General features: G+C 42.8%; 1 protein-coding gene across 11 annotated transcripts in view; it reads left to right on the top strand.

Annotated features, from left to right (window-relative positions):
- Nucleotides 1-16,508, top strand: part of kcnma1a (potassium large conductance calcium-activated channel, subfamily M, alpha member 1a) — a 148,513-nt gene that overhangs the window by 30,350 nt on the left and 101,655 nt on the right. For all 11 annotated transcript variants that reach the window (XM_030070885.1, XM_030070883.1, XM_030070884.1 and 8 more), the window contains exon 2: nucleotides 5,867-6,034. In XM_030070885.1, coding sequence (XP_029926745.1) covers nucleotides 5,867-6,034 — 168 coding nt within the window. The remainder of the gene's footprint in view (nucleotides 1-5,866; nucleotides 6,035-16,508) is intronic.

Raw genomic sequence — 16,508 nt, 5'->3', positions numbered from 1 at the left:
TTTTTCTGGGAAGAAGTATACATAAATATCAAATGATCTGGAATAAGGCAGATCAGCTGACTAGTATCAAGAAAATTACACCTCATTCTAGGAAATTCTGGGCACAAGGCAGACGTTTTGTTTAATGAAAAACAACATTTGATGATTGCATATGAGATTAAATGATTTGTTAAGATGGAGCTCTATATTAGTTGTAAAGGGATCAGACCAAGGCTTAAAACATATTATATATATTTTAGAATTTATTATTTAGAATTTTATTATATATATTTTTAAATTTTCTTTATAAGCTTCTAACAGAAAAAAAATACATAGGCCTACATTACTGAGGCCTGGAATGAAAATAAATAATTTGTTTATCGTTCAAATTTGTTGTTGTTCTAAAATAGCCATAACGATAAATATTTTTATTTGCCCCCATGGAGAAATTGGTTTTCAGCATAATCACAAGGCATTTCATAACAACATCACAGAGTCACTAATAGACAACAATGCTCACACACACACACATCCATACAACAATTTGCACAGGGAGTGAAAAGCCTATTGGTATTCAAAAAGTTGGAATCCACTATTCAAGCACAGTAATGAACTTTATCTTTAGTTATGTTTTTGAACCAGCAAAACACAATTTGTTTCTCTCACTCACTCACTCACTCACTCACTCACTTATTTATTTATTGTTTTTTAAAGGCTTTGTGGGTTGCTTTGTATGTCTTTCCAGCCACACTTCATTTCCTGTGGCCTGAGAGTAATTAGCCTATTCCATTAGACCCCTCAGAAGGCATGAAAACATATCTGCTCCTCTCCCCATGGTTTTGTGGGATTCCGCCCTTTGTGTGTGTGTTTATGTGTGTGTGTGTGTGTGTGTGTGTGTACGCGCATGCGCAACAGTCTCAATCCCTGAAGAGGGTCCCTATTCTTCTCTGCACTTCCTTTTGCTATGACCCAGTGTAGGCCTGTAACCCAGGGACATTGGGTAACTGTACCGGCATTAAAATAGCAAACAGGGGGAACAGAGCGTGTTATGAGATTCACTAGTCTCCCTGGGTGAGGCTATAAATAGCTGCTCACACTGGAATAGAGTTTTCCCCAGCGATGCGGACGAAAGCCGGAGGAACAGCTGCGCTAAAGCCAAGTCCTGTTAGATCAGCACAGTCACATGGGCCTGTCTCTCTCTCTCTCTCTGTCTTTCTTCTTTGTTTCTCTTTGTCTGCCTCCTTGTCTCTCTGTCTCTTGTCCTGCAGTCTCACTTTCCATTCCTCCTTCTCTCCCAATCTGTCTGAGTGTCCGTCTTTCACCCGCTTGTTTATCTGGCTGTCTTGCGGTATCTTTGTCTCTCTGTCACTCTCCCCCCCTTCTTTGCCTGTCTGTCTGTCTCCGTCCGTCCCGTGTTCCTCACTCTCCCGTCTCTTCCCGTGTCTTTTAGTGTCTGTGTCTCTCTATGTCATTATCTCTGTCTCCCCTTCACTTTATTGAACTGTCACTCTGTCTTTTTGCCTCCTTCCAACTCATTGTCCAACTGATTGTCTGACTGCGTGTCATTCTTTTTTCGCTCATAGCCTCTGTCTCTTTGTCCTTATCTTGTGGATTTCTCACTGTCAGTCCCTCTCTTTGTCTCTCGCTCCTTGTCGTCTTTTATCTCGCTCCCTCCATCTTTCTGTCTTGGTGCGTTTCGTTATTACCAGGCCTGGCACTTTGTTAATTGGTACAATCCTAATATTAACTGTGCCAATTTGTCTTATTATAGGGAGGTTTCTTGGCAATAAATGGAGTAGGAAGATTAACTACGTCATTTTTTGAAATTTGTAACAGGAATTACATTAGTATGTTTCCATATTAATGAAATGACGGTGTCTATATTTGCTGTTGTAAATTAGAAAACACTGAGAGCTGAAATCTGGTCAGTGTTGTGTGGCGTTTCTCTGCTCTTCAAGGGCTACCTTACGTTTTACTTTTTTATGTTAATGTTTCCCTGCTTTCTTCTGAGCTTTTTTCCCCTCTGAGTGTTGGCAGGAACACATTTGCCCGACTCTTCCTGCTCCCTCTCCCTCCGCCTGTCGCTCTCTCTCTCTGTCTCTCTCTCAGTTTGACATCACAGGTGTGTATATAAAGCCGGCAGATGGATTCTCCCATGGCAGGCTGCTCCAGCGCTCTCTCCCTCGGCTCAGGCCTACTGCCGGCCACTCAAATGAAGTAGAAACAATCTCTTGTTTACATTGTCTTTTCTGATCTGCTCAACCATCATTTTGAGACCGTATCCATTATTCATGTGTTCCCCTCCGCCACACACATGTTCACATGCATGCACACACACGCACAGACAAACATTGTCGCCGCTGAGGGTGTTTTTCCGGCCGTCACATTCAGGTGTTGAGGTTATACCAATGAGGCTTGTTGATCCCAGATGAATTCTGCCCGTGGAGGCACATGTTTTTCCTCTCTCTGTAAAAAAAAAAGCTCCCTCTTCACAAGTCATTAAGTCTCATATTCTGTTTATTTTTGTTATTTTATTTGTATTTTTTTATAGTACAGTGCTGTTGACAAAACAGACACAATACAATACAGTTCAACTCAGGTCAATAGGACAAACAAAATCAGCTGGCAGGGCTAAAAAAAAAAAGCAAAAAGAGGGTAAAAACAATAAAAACAAGCATAATAATAGAAAACTAAGGATAATAAAAAAAATGAATAAATGTGTGTATAATATAAATGTATAATTATAGAAATCATACAAAATATTATGTATAATATGAATGCATACATGATTAAGAAAGTATGATATATATGGCTGCACATTGTGTCTGATTTATTGTGAGGATAATAGGGTTGTAAGTATGAATGGGTATGTGGAAAAATGTGGACCATGTGTTGTCAACTTTACTTTTGTCTCTTATGGATGCTGTGAGTTTTTCCAATCTTTCCATCTTTCCAATTCAATAATAGGCTTTTTTTTTTTTTTTTTTTTTAGCTATGGTTAAAGAAATTAAAAAAAAAATGTGGGGAATAAAACCTTATGAGTTGAGATAATCACTCTTGCTATGAGTGCAGTTTTACAAGTTTCAGGCATTTTTCTGAGAACAAGAAAAAATATGCTGGAACAAGGCAGAATAAGGCAGATCAGCCCACTAACCATTAAAAAAATCACACACGATTCAGCTTGTTTTAAGAACAACAACAAAAAAAAAAAAGTAATTTAGTCTCATATTCAGTGAAAAAAAACCTGCCAGTGGGATGAGATAATCCCACTTGTTCCCGATGCTAATCAACTTGTGTTTCCAATGTTAATCTGGAATCAAGTGTCATTTTCTTGTAACTAGTGGACTAATCTGCCTTGATTCCACATAACTGTCTCCTGAGGATTTTAAAAACTGAGTACGAGACAAATATACTTGTTGAGTTGGGGATTTCTACACTGTACCTCATGATTACGCCGTTGATTGCTGTTTCTGTGATATGATATGACGTTTAGGAGCTTGTCAGTCAGTTAGCAGCATGTCAGTATTTACCACAATATTGCTGTGACAGGAATAAGGACCGAAGGCATTTGCACCGTGCTTGAAAACAGATCTGCAGGAAACAGTAGCAAGTCTAGCTTGAAATGGGTAACCCTGTTTCACTGCCAGACGTGACTTACGTGACATACTGTAGTTGTCGAGTGTTGTAGTGTGTTGCGACTTTGGTGGTGGTGGTGGTGTGTATGTGTGTGTGTGCGTGTGTGTATGTGTGTGTGGGTGGGTGTGTGCATTGCGAAGCTGTGGGGGCCTTCTGACTAAGATTTATCTGCTGGGCACAGACCAGCATATACTACCCAACCACAACATGCCTGGAGTGCTTTCAAACAGGCACACAGCCAATCAGAGCGAAACCTTAGACATCCCTGTGCATAGTGACCAGCTTGCATGCACACTCAGACACACATACACACACACACTCACACTTGCATGAGTATTTGCACCATGTGTCAGGAGAGAAGCGTCCTGGCTATGTTGTCAAGTGAATATGGAAGGAGTACGGACAAGAGGGGGGGGGAGCGGGTGGGAGATCAAGAAGAATCACAACTGTTTATAATTCACATGCATGTTTACAGTAAGTCACATCCTCCAGCTTCTGGCATAACATTGGCGATCATACTCAACCTTTAATTCAGTTTAACTTTAAATGAAAACACTGAATATGCTTTTGAGGGTAGTCTCAAATGGCATTCATTATAGACTAATATATGGGGATATTTCTATTGGGGCATTGGTATTATGCCAGTCATAAAAGTTTGACGGTCCCCTAACACTAAGCTATCTAATTAGTGTATAAGCCATAAGTAACTGAATTATCCACTCTCAGTATTGAGAGACCCAACAGCAGGAGCAGATAATGATCTTATGACTAAGTCAGGCTTTTTAGGGCCAGTTTATTGGCATTGTTATAGGGGTGGAATCAAATTAGGAAAATGGCAGCTGTGTCTTTGCCATATCATTATGAAATGTAATCCAATTTGACCAGACAATCCTCCTGAAACGGACAGAGCACTCTCTCGGGCTCATCTGTAATGTCACTACTCTTTAACCCGGCATGAAATGCTCATGCTGCGGCCGGGCAGTTTCTGCTTTTGCGCTCAGGCACATTTCGGCCACCTTGGAAGCTTTGTTTGGCCTGCAGTGATCTCCCCGTTGCCCCGTGCGGTTCCTGAAATGAGATGCACAACCGAGTGTCAGTTGTACTGTTAAAACGAAAAACAAACCACAGCATAAACACCATGTTCTGCTCTGTTCTTGGCATCATCATTTTTGGACGGCATGAGGTCATCAAAACAAACTGTAGTGACCTAACCTGTACTGGGCGCTCAGTGTCACTTTGTTGACATAGCACATAATCTGCTTTGATGGCAACTTGCTGGACGTCTAAAGGGGCCATGAGAAGGGGCATTGTAAAATATAAAGTACTGCATGTGTACCCTTGTGTAATCCGAGCCTGTATCCTTGGAAGGAACCAATGGCTGCCATCAAGAGGGCTGAAAGTTATTGGAATTCCAGGGATTCTCTGTGGACGCCATTTGCTGGGCCTTACCCATGGTTTTATGAGGCTGGCGGGTGACACACACTAACCTTTACTCTGCCTCTTTTTGTGTGTGCATGTGCCCTTGGAGTGTGTCTGGTATAGCCCCTAGCAGGATTTTCTTGCCTCAAGAACTATTTCCCCAAGTTTCCTTTAAGAAAACTTTCCTTCCCAGTCTCTGCCAGAAGGCTGGAAAGGCTGAGTGGCTGCTTGTGTCAAATCAGGAGTGACTGCCAAGAAGAGCATGTCAATGAATAGCCATGCAACTCTGCTCACTCAGTCAGACGCAAGATAGCGGGTTGAAAGGCCTGCATGAGAACATCAGTCTTACCACTCTCAACCCTGAGGAACAATGAACTTACAGACCCGTATGTGCAAATGGCAACAGAGCGACTGCACATACATTCCTTCGTTCTGTCACACATGCACAGACACAGTCACACAGTCAACATATGGCAGATGGATCATGGCATTATGGCTGGGGTGAATTTTCCCTCAGAGATAGTAGCTAGTCACATGAATGTGCTGAGAAACGCACTGAAAAAAAAATCAGCATGCTCTTTCTGATTCTGGTTTTCCACCTAACAGGATGTTATTATGCAGCGGGGCTGATATAACATGTTTTATTATGATTTCTGGGGTAGTCTCGGGGCTCTGGATGCTTGCACATGCTTTCCTGTTGTATTTGAAATAGATTTACCAATAAGAAGCAATGTCATAGTTGTAAATACCACACCATAAATCAGCCAGCATGTTATTTCTTTCCATTCCTGATGTAACCCTCTACTACATGTTTTTTTTTTTTTTTTCTCAGGAGGCTCAGAAGGTGAACAACCCCGCTAACACTCAGGCAGTAGATGGGGCACCTAAAGGTCCTGATGAGAAGGAGGAAGCGCCAGCCAGTGAGGTGGGATGGATGACCTCCGTGAAAGACTGGGCTGGAGTCATGATCTCCGCACAGACGCTCACTGGCAGAGTTCTGGTGAGTCTCCACATTAGAGGATAAAACTGTCTCCATTCCCAAATCCAAGTTCAAATCCTTTAACATTGTGTTGACAGTAATTATTTGCCCATGCCTTCATTAGTTAAGTGCAGTAGTTCAGTCCATCTGCAGCCAAGTTGATTGCAACTGGTGTTCACACCCAAGTTGGCTCTCAGATTGTGTTGGCAGTAATGTCATGTGCACATTTATTCACCTGCCTGACACAGGTCATATTGGAGACTTAGGCCAGAGTTATTGCATGTCTCACATGATTTATTTAAAAAAAAAAAAAAAAAAACGGAAGCGAGTAGATGTCCAGTCCCTGTTGAATGTCTAGAAGTTGTCTGGCCAATCTCAGGCTATTTAGCTGGCACTGTCCAGCTTCCCTCTGCTGCAATGCACTCAGTGCGGCACACCATAACTCACTCTGCTGTATCTTTGCCAGCTGAACTGACTAGTGTGTGTGTATTTATGTGTGAGTGTGTTTGTGTGTGTGTGTGGGTGTGTGTGTGTGTGATTCTGTGCATGCACGTGCTTATGTGTATGTCAGGGGGAGATGAATTTGTTTAGTACGAGGTAAGCATCTGTGGTGTTTGTGCAGCAGGTAAGAGGTTGTCACTGTGGCTTTTCTCTTGGTGTGACTTACAGCTTTCCTCCAGCTATGGAGGAGGGCTTTACGTCATGCTGAGAGGAGGAGGTGCATAGATGTGGTGCACAATACATGTTTATCACAGAATTACTGGCATTTGTGTAATGTGCTTGTGTGTGGGTGCATGAAATTTGTAGCTATAAATTTTAGAACTTTATTTTTCGTCTATTGGTTGTTTCTGTTGCCTCGCTATTTTTTCACATCCTTATTTGCATCAAAACATATTAATATGTATGCTTCACACACACATTCATTGTACATCTGGAGAGTGTTTGAAGCAGGCGGTGGGAGTAAAGGGAGAAGTGTATCTCAACTAAAATACTAATGCTGTCATTGTTAATGTTTGCTGGAATGTGACAGTTTCTTCATGCCCGATGAGAATAGCTGGGAGTTGAGCAGGAATCAGCCCTTTCATGGTGAAGGAGATGAGGCATCCTGAAGGGAGCTGTCAATTTACTAAACGAGCCTCTCTTTCATCACTTCCCCACTCTCTCAGCTCCGCTGGCATGGACACAGTTCCCTCTTGCTTTCATCTCCTGCCTGGACCGTGAACGCTCCCAGTCTGCTCAGTGTGTATGTAAGTGTGACAGAGGAAGAGAGAAATAGAGAAAGAGAGGAGAACAGAGAAATGTAGAGGCAGTCACACAGAAAGAGAGAAAGACAGGCAGATGGAGCGGAGAGTGAAACAGAGAGTGATTGAGAGTCAGAGAGGGATTTTCTTGGTTAAGGTTTCTCTGTCGTTGAGTTAAAATGAGGCCCCTCTCGCTTTAAAGAGGTTTCCAGCCACGGTGATATCTTGGTGTATCACCTACTGTGATTTGTGCTACTTCTGGTGTGGTTGATAATTCTGCCCAGCAGGCTGTGTTTGCTTACTTGCGAGGTCTAATGATATGCACCACAATATGTGCTGATGAGTGCGCTGTGTAGGTGAATGAGTGTCTCTTCATGTGGGTGGAATACATACATTTGTGAATGTATGTACACAACATATGCTGGCATCTCTCCATACCGTGCATGTCCATGCATACGATAGCTTTTGTATTTGTCTCAGTATGCCTCTGTATGTGAGTGTGTGTGTACTGTATGTGTATGCATGTGGGTGGGTGATTTTGTGGGACTCTTGCCCTCCCATCAGTGCTTCACTGCAGATCAAAATTGCATTGAGCATCCGTGTACACAGAACCTGGCTGGTAACCATAGCAACTGCCGTGTAACGGCGTTCAGTCATCTGACATAGGGGGGTGTCTGCCTGGGCAGAGCAGAACAGCAGAAATAAAACACACACACACACACACACACACACACACACACACACACACACACACAGGTGGGATTAAAGCTTGATGCAGGCTTTGCTCTATCCAGGTGGAAGAGGGAAAGCCGGGCAGATTGAGACAGATAGTCTTTGGTAGGCAGAACGGCAGAGCCCTCCATCCTCATTCATTTGTTTGCCTTGATGACTTTGCTGCTAGAGAAAGATCAGGTATACCCTCAGGCTTATTGAATTACCAGACAAATCTAAATCCACCCGTGGCAGCAGCTTGGCCCTGGAGTCCCCCATATTGTTTCCCCATGTGAGGCCAAATTACCAGCGTGAGAAGAACAAGACCTGTTTTGTTTGTTATTGGGGCCTGATGTGGCCTTGCCAAACTGCTAAACTCTAATGGGAATGGGACTTAAATGAACACATATCCATCCTCGCTGCATCGCCATTTAGCCCAGACATGTGCCGCATTACAAACAGCTCATCGGCAGCCTATTTTAGAAAGGAGCCCCCTCCCTGAGACATACATAGGCTGGGAGAGTAGAAAGCTATTACAACTCATGGCATCACTCAGACCATGTAGTAGCGGTCTACAAAGAGCAGCAGGTGCACAGTGGAATTTGTGTGTGTTCACGTGAGTGTGTGTGTGCATGTGTGTGTATGTATGTTTACATTGTCTTGTGCACGTGCTTCGTCTGTGACTTCATGAGAAAGCGGTGCCAATAATACATTGTTTCCTCAGACCAGTGATCCGTCAAAGTCGTTCGTCCTTGTGAGATCATAGCCTCTCTCCTGTAACCTACACACAGCCCCCCTTTCCTCCCCCCAGCACTCACCCAGCTATATATCCAATTTCGATTAGGGTCAGTGTCACCTTGTGTTCCTTGTAAAAGCTAGAGAGATGCAACTGATATCTTAGCAAGAGCCACTTTTGTTCCTCTATAGGGGCATTTAGCTTTTTATTATAGTATTTTTTTTTTATCAGCCTTCACCTTTACAGTATAGGGTAATCAAATATTTAGTACCCCATTTAAAGATAACCTGCCTCTAGTGCTGCTTCTAATCGACATCAAACTCAGGGTGAAAAGGGGAAGCGTTATGAACTTAAACATGTTCACATACAACCTATGCTACAAGTGCTGTCATGAAAAATAGAGGAGCCCTATGCCACTCTTTATAGTTCAAAAGGTTTAATCTAGTCTAAATTTAAGTAAAATTATCATTAGCTGTTAACTGTGGGCTTTTTATTCATATCTTGGCATGTTTCAGCTGCTGGTCTGCAGCCTCCACAGAGGTGTCAAGGGATTCCCTGTACCAGAACCACCGTAGATTCAATCTGCACTGCTGCAGATGGGGTTAAAAAGACTGCTAGTGTCTATATTAGCACAATTAAAGGTGCGCTATGCAAAGTTGCTGAGGGTTGATTTAAGTGAGAACCCTTTAGACACAACTGATAAAAACATGGAATAAGCATGCAATTTATTGAGTTGGGTTGATGAAGAGAACCATTAAGATTCAATTTTCAACTTTCAAAATACATGCTTATTCCATGCATTTTGTGTAAAATGACTCTCGGCAAATTGGTGTAGTTCCTCCTTAAAATATCCAATAATAATTAATTATCCAATAATATCCAATTACAAATGTTTTAAAGGAGTCTTGAAAATATTCACTAGCTCTTGATAAATGGGTGGATGGTGTCGTCTGCGTGCACACTCGCCTGGAAGTGGACTCGAGTGGAGCAGGAAGTGGAGTGTGACTAAGTGCCAGCTGCAGCTTAAGGAGGAAGTGTCTCTCTGAGCCCCACAAGACAGCTGTCCACACAAAGGCACTACATGTGGAACATAGGTGAAAGGCAGCATCCGTAAAAAGCACCTCTGGTCTGGCAACGGATGGCTCATCGGTCTCTTGACAGCCGTATCACCCCAGACGCTTTTGCAGGAAGACCTCATTAAGCACTCAAGGGCGCAATGTCCCAGGAAGTGAATCGCTCGGACAGCTGGATTTATGGGAGCTGCTTAAATTGTTGTGTTGCATTACTACTGTATCTCATTTGTAATTGACTCTTGCATTAATGCTACAGAAAAAATGTATTTAATCCCATAATGTCCAACAAAAAACGGCGAGGATTATAACCATTGAAAGATATTCCCGCTATCTCTCAGTGCAGTGGATTTGCACGGCATGGTGGGTCCACAAATAGGTCAGCCCTGCCATCTTTCTTAATGGGATCTTGGGTGGGAACCAGGGACCATCTGTTCACATGGCCTGCTCCATAACCCTATGGTCATCCCTCTGCCCACCCATCCACCCACGCACTGCATGGCACTCTGCGTATTGACCCCTATCATCTGCCAATACACCACGCCTGTCTCTGTCTTTGCAGCACAGTGTCAACACATTCACTCGAGTCACAAAAACAATCAATCCAGTGCGCACATATTTCTATAACACTTTGAACGGAAGGTGCTGAGATGCATCTCACCCCTCTCTCTCTCTCTACCTTTGCCTCTGACTGCCCCTCTCTCATTCTCTCTACTCCCTTCTCTCTAAGCTCATGTGTTAAAACACTTTCTTATGGTGTGTGTCTTGGCAGGAGGCAAGGTGGGATTGTGTGAAATGTGTGAGGACACTGTGGGGAGGCTTCATTGTGTTTCCCTGTGTCCTCAGATGTCCTGTTGTGGAGAAAATAAGTGCGAATGTGTTCCCTCACACTCCCCGTGAAAGCCTTCCTGCCTGCACAGGGAACAGCTGTCCTTCGCAGTGTTCTACTTTTCAGACTGGCATGTGTGTATGAGTGGGTAGTGATTTTGTAATGTGCGTATGTGAGTTGTGTGTGTGCGTTTTTCTATGTGCGTGAGTATGTGTTTGTTTTTGTTTGCGTATACATGTATTTGCATAGGCATGTCAGTGGGTATTGAATTCCTAAGTGTTCCCAAGAACATATTTACATGCATGTGGTATGTGTTTGCCTCAGTGTTTCTTCGTGCTGTGTGCATGGAGATGGGGATGTGTTCCCATGCGCGCATGGACGGATGTATACATTCATGTGTGTGCGTGTCTGTTTGGGTCAAATAATTTGCTTTCCCATGGAGTGTGTGCAGCTAAGATTCTGCTGCCAGTAAACTCATTGGCATTGATACAGCTGTCAACACAGTGCAACTTCCCTTGTCACCATCCAGCGTGACAATAGTCTCATCCCAGTGCGTCAACTAATATGCAGCATTTGTCTTTCAGGGCTCGAAATACTTTTTTTCTGTTTTCTGCAAAATTTCAAGTTGTCAAAACTTTTTTCTGCAATCTGGAAAAAAGTTTCTGCAAATACCCAAGCTGTTATTCCTGTCCTACTATAACCTACCTAGCCTGGCAAAGCTAACAACAGCATCAAACATGGCTTTGAACATCTTAAGAATGTAGTTTACATTGTGTGATTATTTCAAATCTCAATTTGGGACTTTTTTTTCTTGCTGCGAGTTTCCGAAGGGCTCCGATGTTCGCCGACTACATTGCATTAACGCTGAGTTTAGCGGCTTCTTCCATATTTAGTGTGCTCACTACGTAAGTGTCACATGACTCATCAGCATAACAGGAAGGAGAGCTGCTCGTTCCAAGGGAGTTTGACAACATGGAAGTGAACAGAGCGCTTCCTGCGTCTTCCGCACCAAATATTTTACTGGTATTCACAGATTTTATTGAGAAGAAATCACACTGAAAACTGTTTATAACCATCTTTATTCTTTATTGGACCTATTACAAGCCAGATTGGGTGGAAAAGGACAAAATTACCTGGATTTTTTTTTGTCTGCAAAATTGCAAGTTGTTTTTATTTTTTTCTGCAATCTTGAATCTTGGACTGCAAATCGCAGGTCGCAGGTGAGTATTTCGAGCCCTGTCTTTTCTTATGAGATATAACATTTCAGGCAGTGTGTTGCCACTAGCTGCAAGAGCAAGGCCATTTGCAGCAAACTGTTCAATCCACCCAAGGGGAGTAATACCTTGTTTTGCTGCTATAAAGGTGCTGTGTGAAATCACACATACATCCACACACAAACAGGAAGATACACAAGAATACCTTGGAGGGTGTAGACATCCAAGTGCATGTATGGAAACACACACATCCCGCAATCCCCAGAGTGTCTGTCTTAGGGGGCTTTCGTAAGCTTTTTTTTTTTTTTTTTTTAACTGTGAATGGGCATATCTATTCGTTTTAGTGAGACCACATGCCTTAGAACTCTACTATCTACAGTGTGCCTCATGTTTAGCTTTTTTTCTGCATATGCTCCAAGTAGAAAAGTTGAAAATAGGATAGGTTCTGTGCAGTGAGCTCCGTCTGCCTTGCAGATCCTTTGTCATTCTGATTGGCTTGGAGTTGCAACATCACATCATCAAACATCAAAAAATTAAATAAGAAATAAAAGCAAGGCAGGTGTTAGTAGCCTCCGTCACTGCTAATAATGACACTAAAATGCATGCTTACTTTTGGTCATTCAGATAACAGGCCAGTGACGAGGATCTGCACTGTCACTGATTGTTAATGAATTTTCTTTTTTAATACTCCTATAATACTCATGGTAAAGCCTGACTATTTGTTTCAGAATGTTTATTTGAAAAGAAAAAATAATTCTAAGCCTTGCCTCTGGATAGACATTAAGAGTGTGTGGATCCTGGTCATTGACCTACTATCTGAAACTCATGTGTTTGTACTTCTGGGGTATACAGTACACAAGTGTCTTTCATTTTAGTTTCTATCATGTCAGTCAAATTTGCATGAGGCGACCACTAAAAAAATGTGTCCATGTGCCTCGCTGTTTTTTAGAATGCGACAAAAAACCTCACTCTTACCCCCCACACCCCAACCACCACCACCACCCCCCAACCCCACCCTTACTGGGAGAAGCAGGTGTGCAGTGTGTGCTGGGTGCACTAGTATTTTCAGTTAGGATAGTTATGTTATATTGCACCAATTAAACAAAAATATTTTCCTATTTACACTGTGGAAACTTCCAGTTGTCACATAAAGCAAGCGATTCCAGTGGTGAAATTATACTTTAAGTGTGTGCCTGAGGTGCCTGTCTGGAGCTGATGTGAGGAAAAAACAACCAACAACAGAGAGCATCTCCCCAGGAAACAACTACATACTCTGCAACCCAATTGCTCTGTAAATAAGATCCTAAATTAATAGCAGCAGACAGAGATGAATCCATCAATTTTTCACCTCTCTCTTCAACATCCAGTATGATCCTCCATAATGGAACTCAATTTCCAAGCCAGTTGGCTCATATTCCCTTTACTCAAACTCGGTGCCCTCTGAACCCCCCAGGCTGTCTCATTGTCTCCCTGTTTCCACCCAGTTCCTGAGTTTAGCTAGCTGTACAGCTTATTCATTTGTCGTTTGCCATAATTTATCAGTTCAGTCGATGGCAATCCAATTGGCATTGACTTAAGCCCTCTGAAGGATGACGAATGGCTGTTTATGCTGGAGGGACCACAGGGGACAAGCACTGCAGAGAGTGAGAGACAGAGTGTGGATGGGTGTGGTGCCAGCTAAAGTTCCCTTTACACATTTACTATAGGGATATAGTATAAATCCACAGCTACTGGGCACTGTATAGAAAAGGGAACTGCTCTGTAAAGAAGATATACTCTTTCATTCATCATTTTAAGTCAAAATATACGTATTCATATCAAAATATGAATCAACAGAAGATGCAGGGATAGCATCACAGCACTAGTTGGACTCATGGGAGTCATGGGTGTGGCTTTTCCCATAACCCCCTATCAGGCTATCCAGTTTCGACTTCTGTTTCATGTAGTTTTTAGATAAGGCATGCTATTTTCAGTCTAGCTTTGTTTTGGTTTAATTTTAGTTCAGTTGTGATGGTCAAAGCAAAGCAAAACATTTGGAGCTGTAGCTTCGGTTCTTTATGTGTTCACTGGAAAAAGAGATCAGTTCTGTATCCTTTTAGATTTTCAGCACTGTCATTTTGACAGAATATTAAAAGTGAATGGTGTAATGACTGACATTTTTATTTCAGATAGTTTGGGAGGCAGATGTTATAGTTATGTTAAGCAATTGCTCAGTTTTTCCAGTAGCTGAACTTTTTCAATTTGATCAATTGATTTTCATTGCCTGGTTTAAGTCTGCTACATTTCACTGAGATTTACAGTAAAATATATTTTCATATTAAAGTGACAGTTGTGCTTTGTGAAGTCAGCCGTGCTGGCTTGGTTCTCCTGGGCTGCCGCCACATAAGAAATACAAGTCATCTGCTGAGCGGTGGCGGAGCGTAGCAAGAGGAGGAGGGAGGAGAGGGAAAGCAGGGTGTCATAGGAGGAAACAAAACCAACAGGGAGCCCTGCCATCATGCTTCATCATTTCAGCTGGTATAAATTCACACACTGCTTCCTCACTTAGCAAGCAGACATAGTGCTGCATATCTGAGCAGGCACACACAAGTGGAAGCCAGTGTATTATGTTATCCTGAAGACACTCAACAGTTCAAATTCTGTCAAGTCAGAGTAGGAGAAGGGGCTCCAGCTAGAGTTACAGCTAGGGTTCTTTAACTGTAAGATAAACCAGACGAGAAAGATCTAGACAATTGTATTTGAAACGTAAACCAAGGCTGAAAAAAAAAATAAAAAAATGGCAGTATCACTTGATGGAGAAGTGCGCGCTGCTCGCTGCATGTTGTGTGGTTACGGTGGTTGTGATTGCTGCTCTACTTTCCTCCTCTGCGAACATCCAGTGAGTTAGCAGGGGTTCAATTTGTGCAGGGTTCAATTTGCAGCACACCAGGGAAAGTTTTACAACTTTGAAATGGTAGCCCTCAATTTGGTCTCAATTTGTCCTCCTGAATGATTTTCCCTGCAGCCCTCTTTAGGGCCTGTCATAATTCTAATTTGCACTGTGGGATGACTCACCATCCCTCGTTCTTTTCTCTCCCCCATCTATTAGCCCACCCATTTGCCACCTGGAGTTTTATTACAATAAAGCCAATGACCTAGACCCATCTTCAGCAGCTCCCTCCCTCATGGCCTTTGTCCCTCCCACCCTTCCTCCTCCAGTTCTGCTGCCAAAAAGGTCAGGACAGCAGACACAGGAGTGATGTTTCACTTATCCTTATTGGAGTCACCTGTTACCTGTTATTTACAGTACAGGGCCGTGTAGCCGAGACACTGCGGCGACATTACAGGCTCATTCTTTTTCCTCGCTCTGGAGCGAGATGACAGAATCAGCCCATTCATTTGAAAAGCACTCACAAATCAAATCACGCCCCTACAACTCCAGTGAATGATACAAAGAAATAAAGTTTTGTTTCAAAGTATTATACTCCCTCTTTTGTTGCGGAAACCTGTTGTTTGCGTGTACATCTTTTGTAGCAAACCCCTTCGGGTGTGTTGTCAGGAAAAGCAAAATCACTCAGCTAATTACAGCAAAACGCACTGTGGCTTTTGAACAAGCAGTCTGTGCTATTAGGTAATTAAAATATGGCCTTTCTTAAGTTTGAGAAAGCGACTGCAATAATGACATTCTGTTTACTTTTTACAGCGCGATTATTTATGCTCTGCTGAAACCACAGGCTTAGGAATGATGGGGTAGTCAGAAATGAGATTACATTTACAGTCGCAAGCGCGTTCGACTGCAGGCAGATAGACTGACAGCCAGAGAGACAGACAGCCACCGAACACAGTCGACAGGCAAATAGGCGCACGGACAGGCAGAAAATTGTGTGCAAATAGTGTAGAGACCTAAGTAGGCCATCACAGAGGATACAGACATTTTAGTGTTTGTCATTTGGAGCCCCCTGTCACCTCCCAGACAGCATTCTTCCTGGCTTGTCATTGTCATGGCTGCCTGCTGTGGTCTCAGGGAGGGACGAAGAGTGACTCAGAGCCTGTGGAGTGACGCACACCTAATGGATCAGAACTTGCAGCATCACATTGATCCAGCTGGATCTAACACCATTATCATCACCAGACACATTTCTTAAAGCATCCCCAAAAAAAAAACAGGATTATGGACAGGGGACATTACTGCGATTTGTACCGAGTGAAGATTCTATTGATTAGCATTAGTGTGATAAAACGATTACTTTCCTGTGTTTTCCTATCGATTCGGAGATGCATTATTGTGGCGCAGAGGGAGCTTAATCTCTTTCTCATGTAGAGATGTAGCCATTGTAAAAGTTCCAGTTTTTATATGCTTGCAGTGCTGTTGCTGTTCAGTCAAGAGGAGTACTTTGAAAAATCCTGCAGTGCCAGTGTGAGACAGATTTAATATGGATGGACTTGCAAGGCAACGAATCTCATCCACCAAGAAAAGAGAATTTTCCTATGGGGATTAATAAACTATCACAGTATTAACATCTAACACTATCTCATCGCTGGCATGCTCTGTGAAATTATTTACAGTGCTACCTTTCTCTCCTCTGCTCTGTCTGTTTTACCATCTATACATCAGCAGGTCTGAGTCAGAGAGAGAGAGTGTGGGAGTGAAAGGATCAGAGGAGATGGGGCTGACTCCATTCCTACCTCTGCTTCATAGGGTGGACAGCTTGTTA

This window comes from Myripristis murdjan, chromosome 15 (assembly GCF_902150065.1).
Source record: "Myripristis murdjan chromosome 15, fMyrMur1.1, whole genome shotgun sequence".
NCBI classification, from domain to species: domain Eukaryota; kingdom Metazoa; phylum Chordata; class Actinopteri; order Holocentriformes; family Holocentridae; genus Myripristis; species Myripristis murdjan.
Note: the sequence above shows the minus strand (reverse complement) of the source record. Positions and strands in the feature narration are given on the sequence as shown.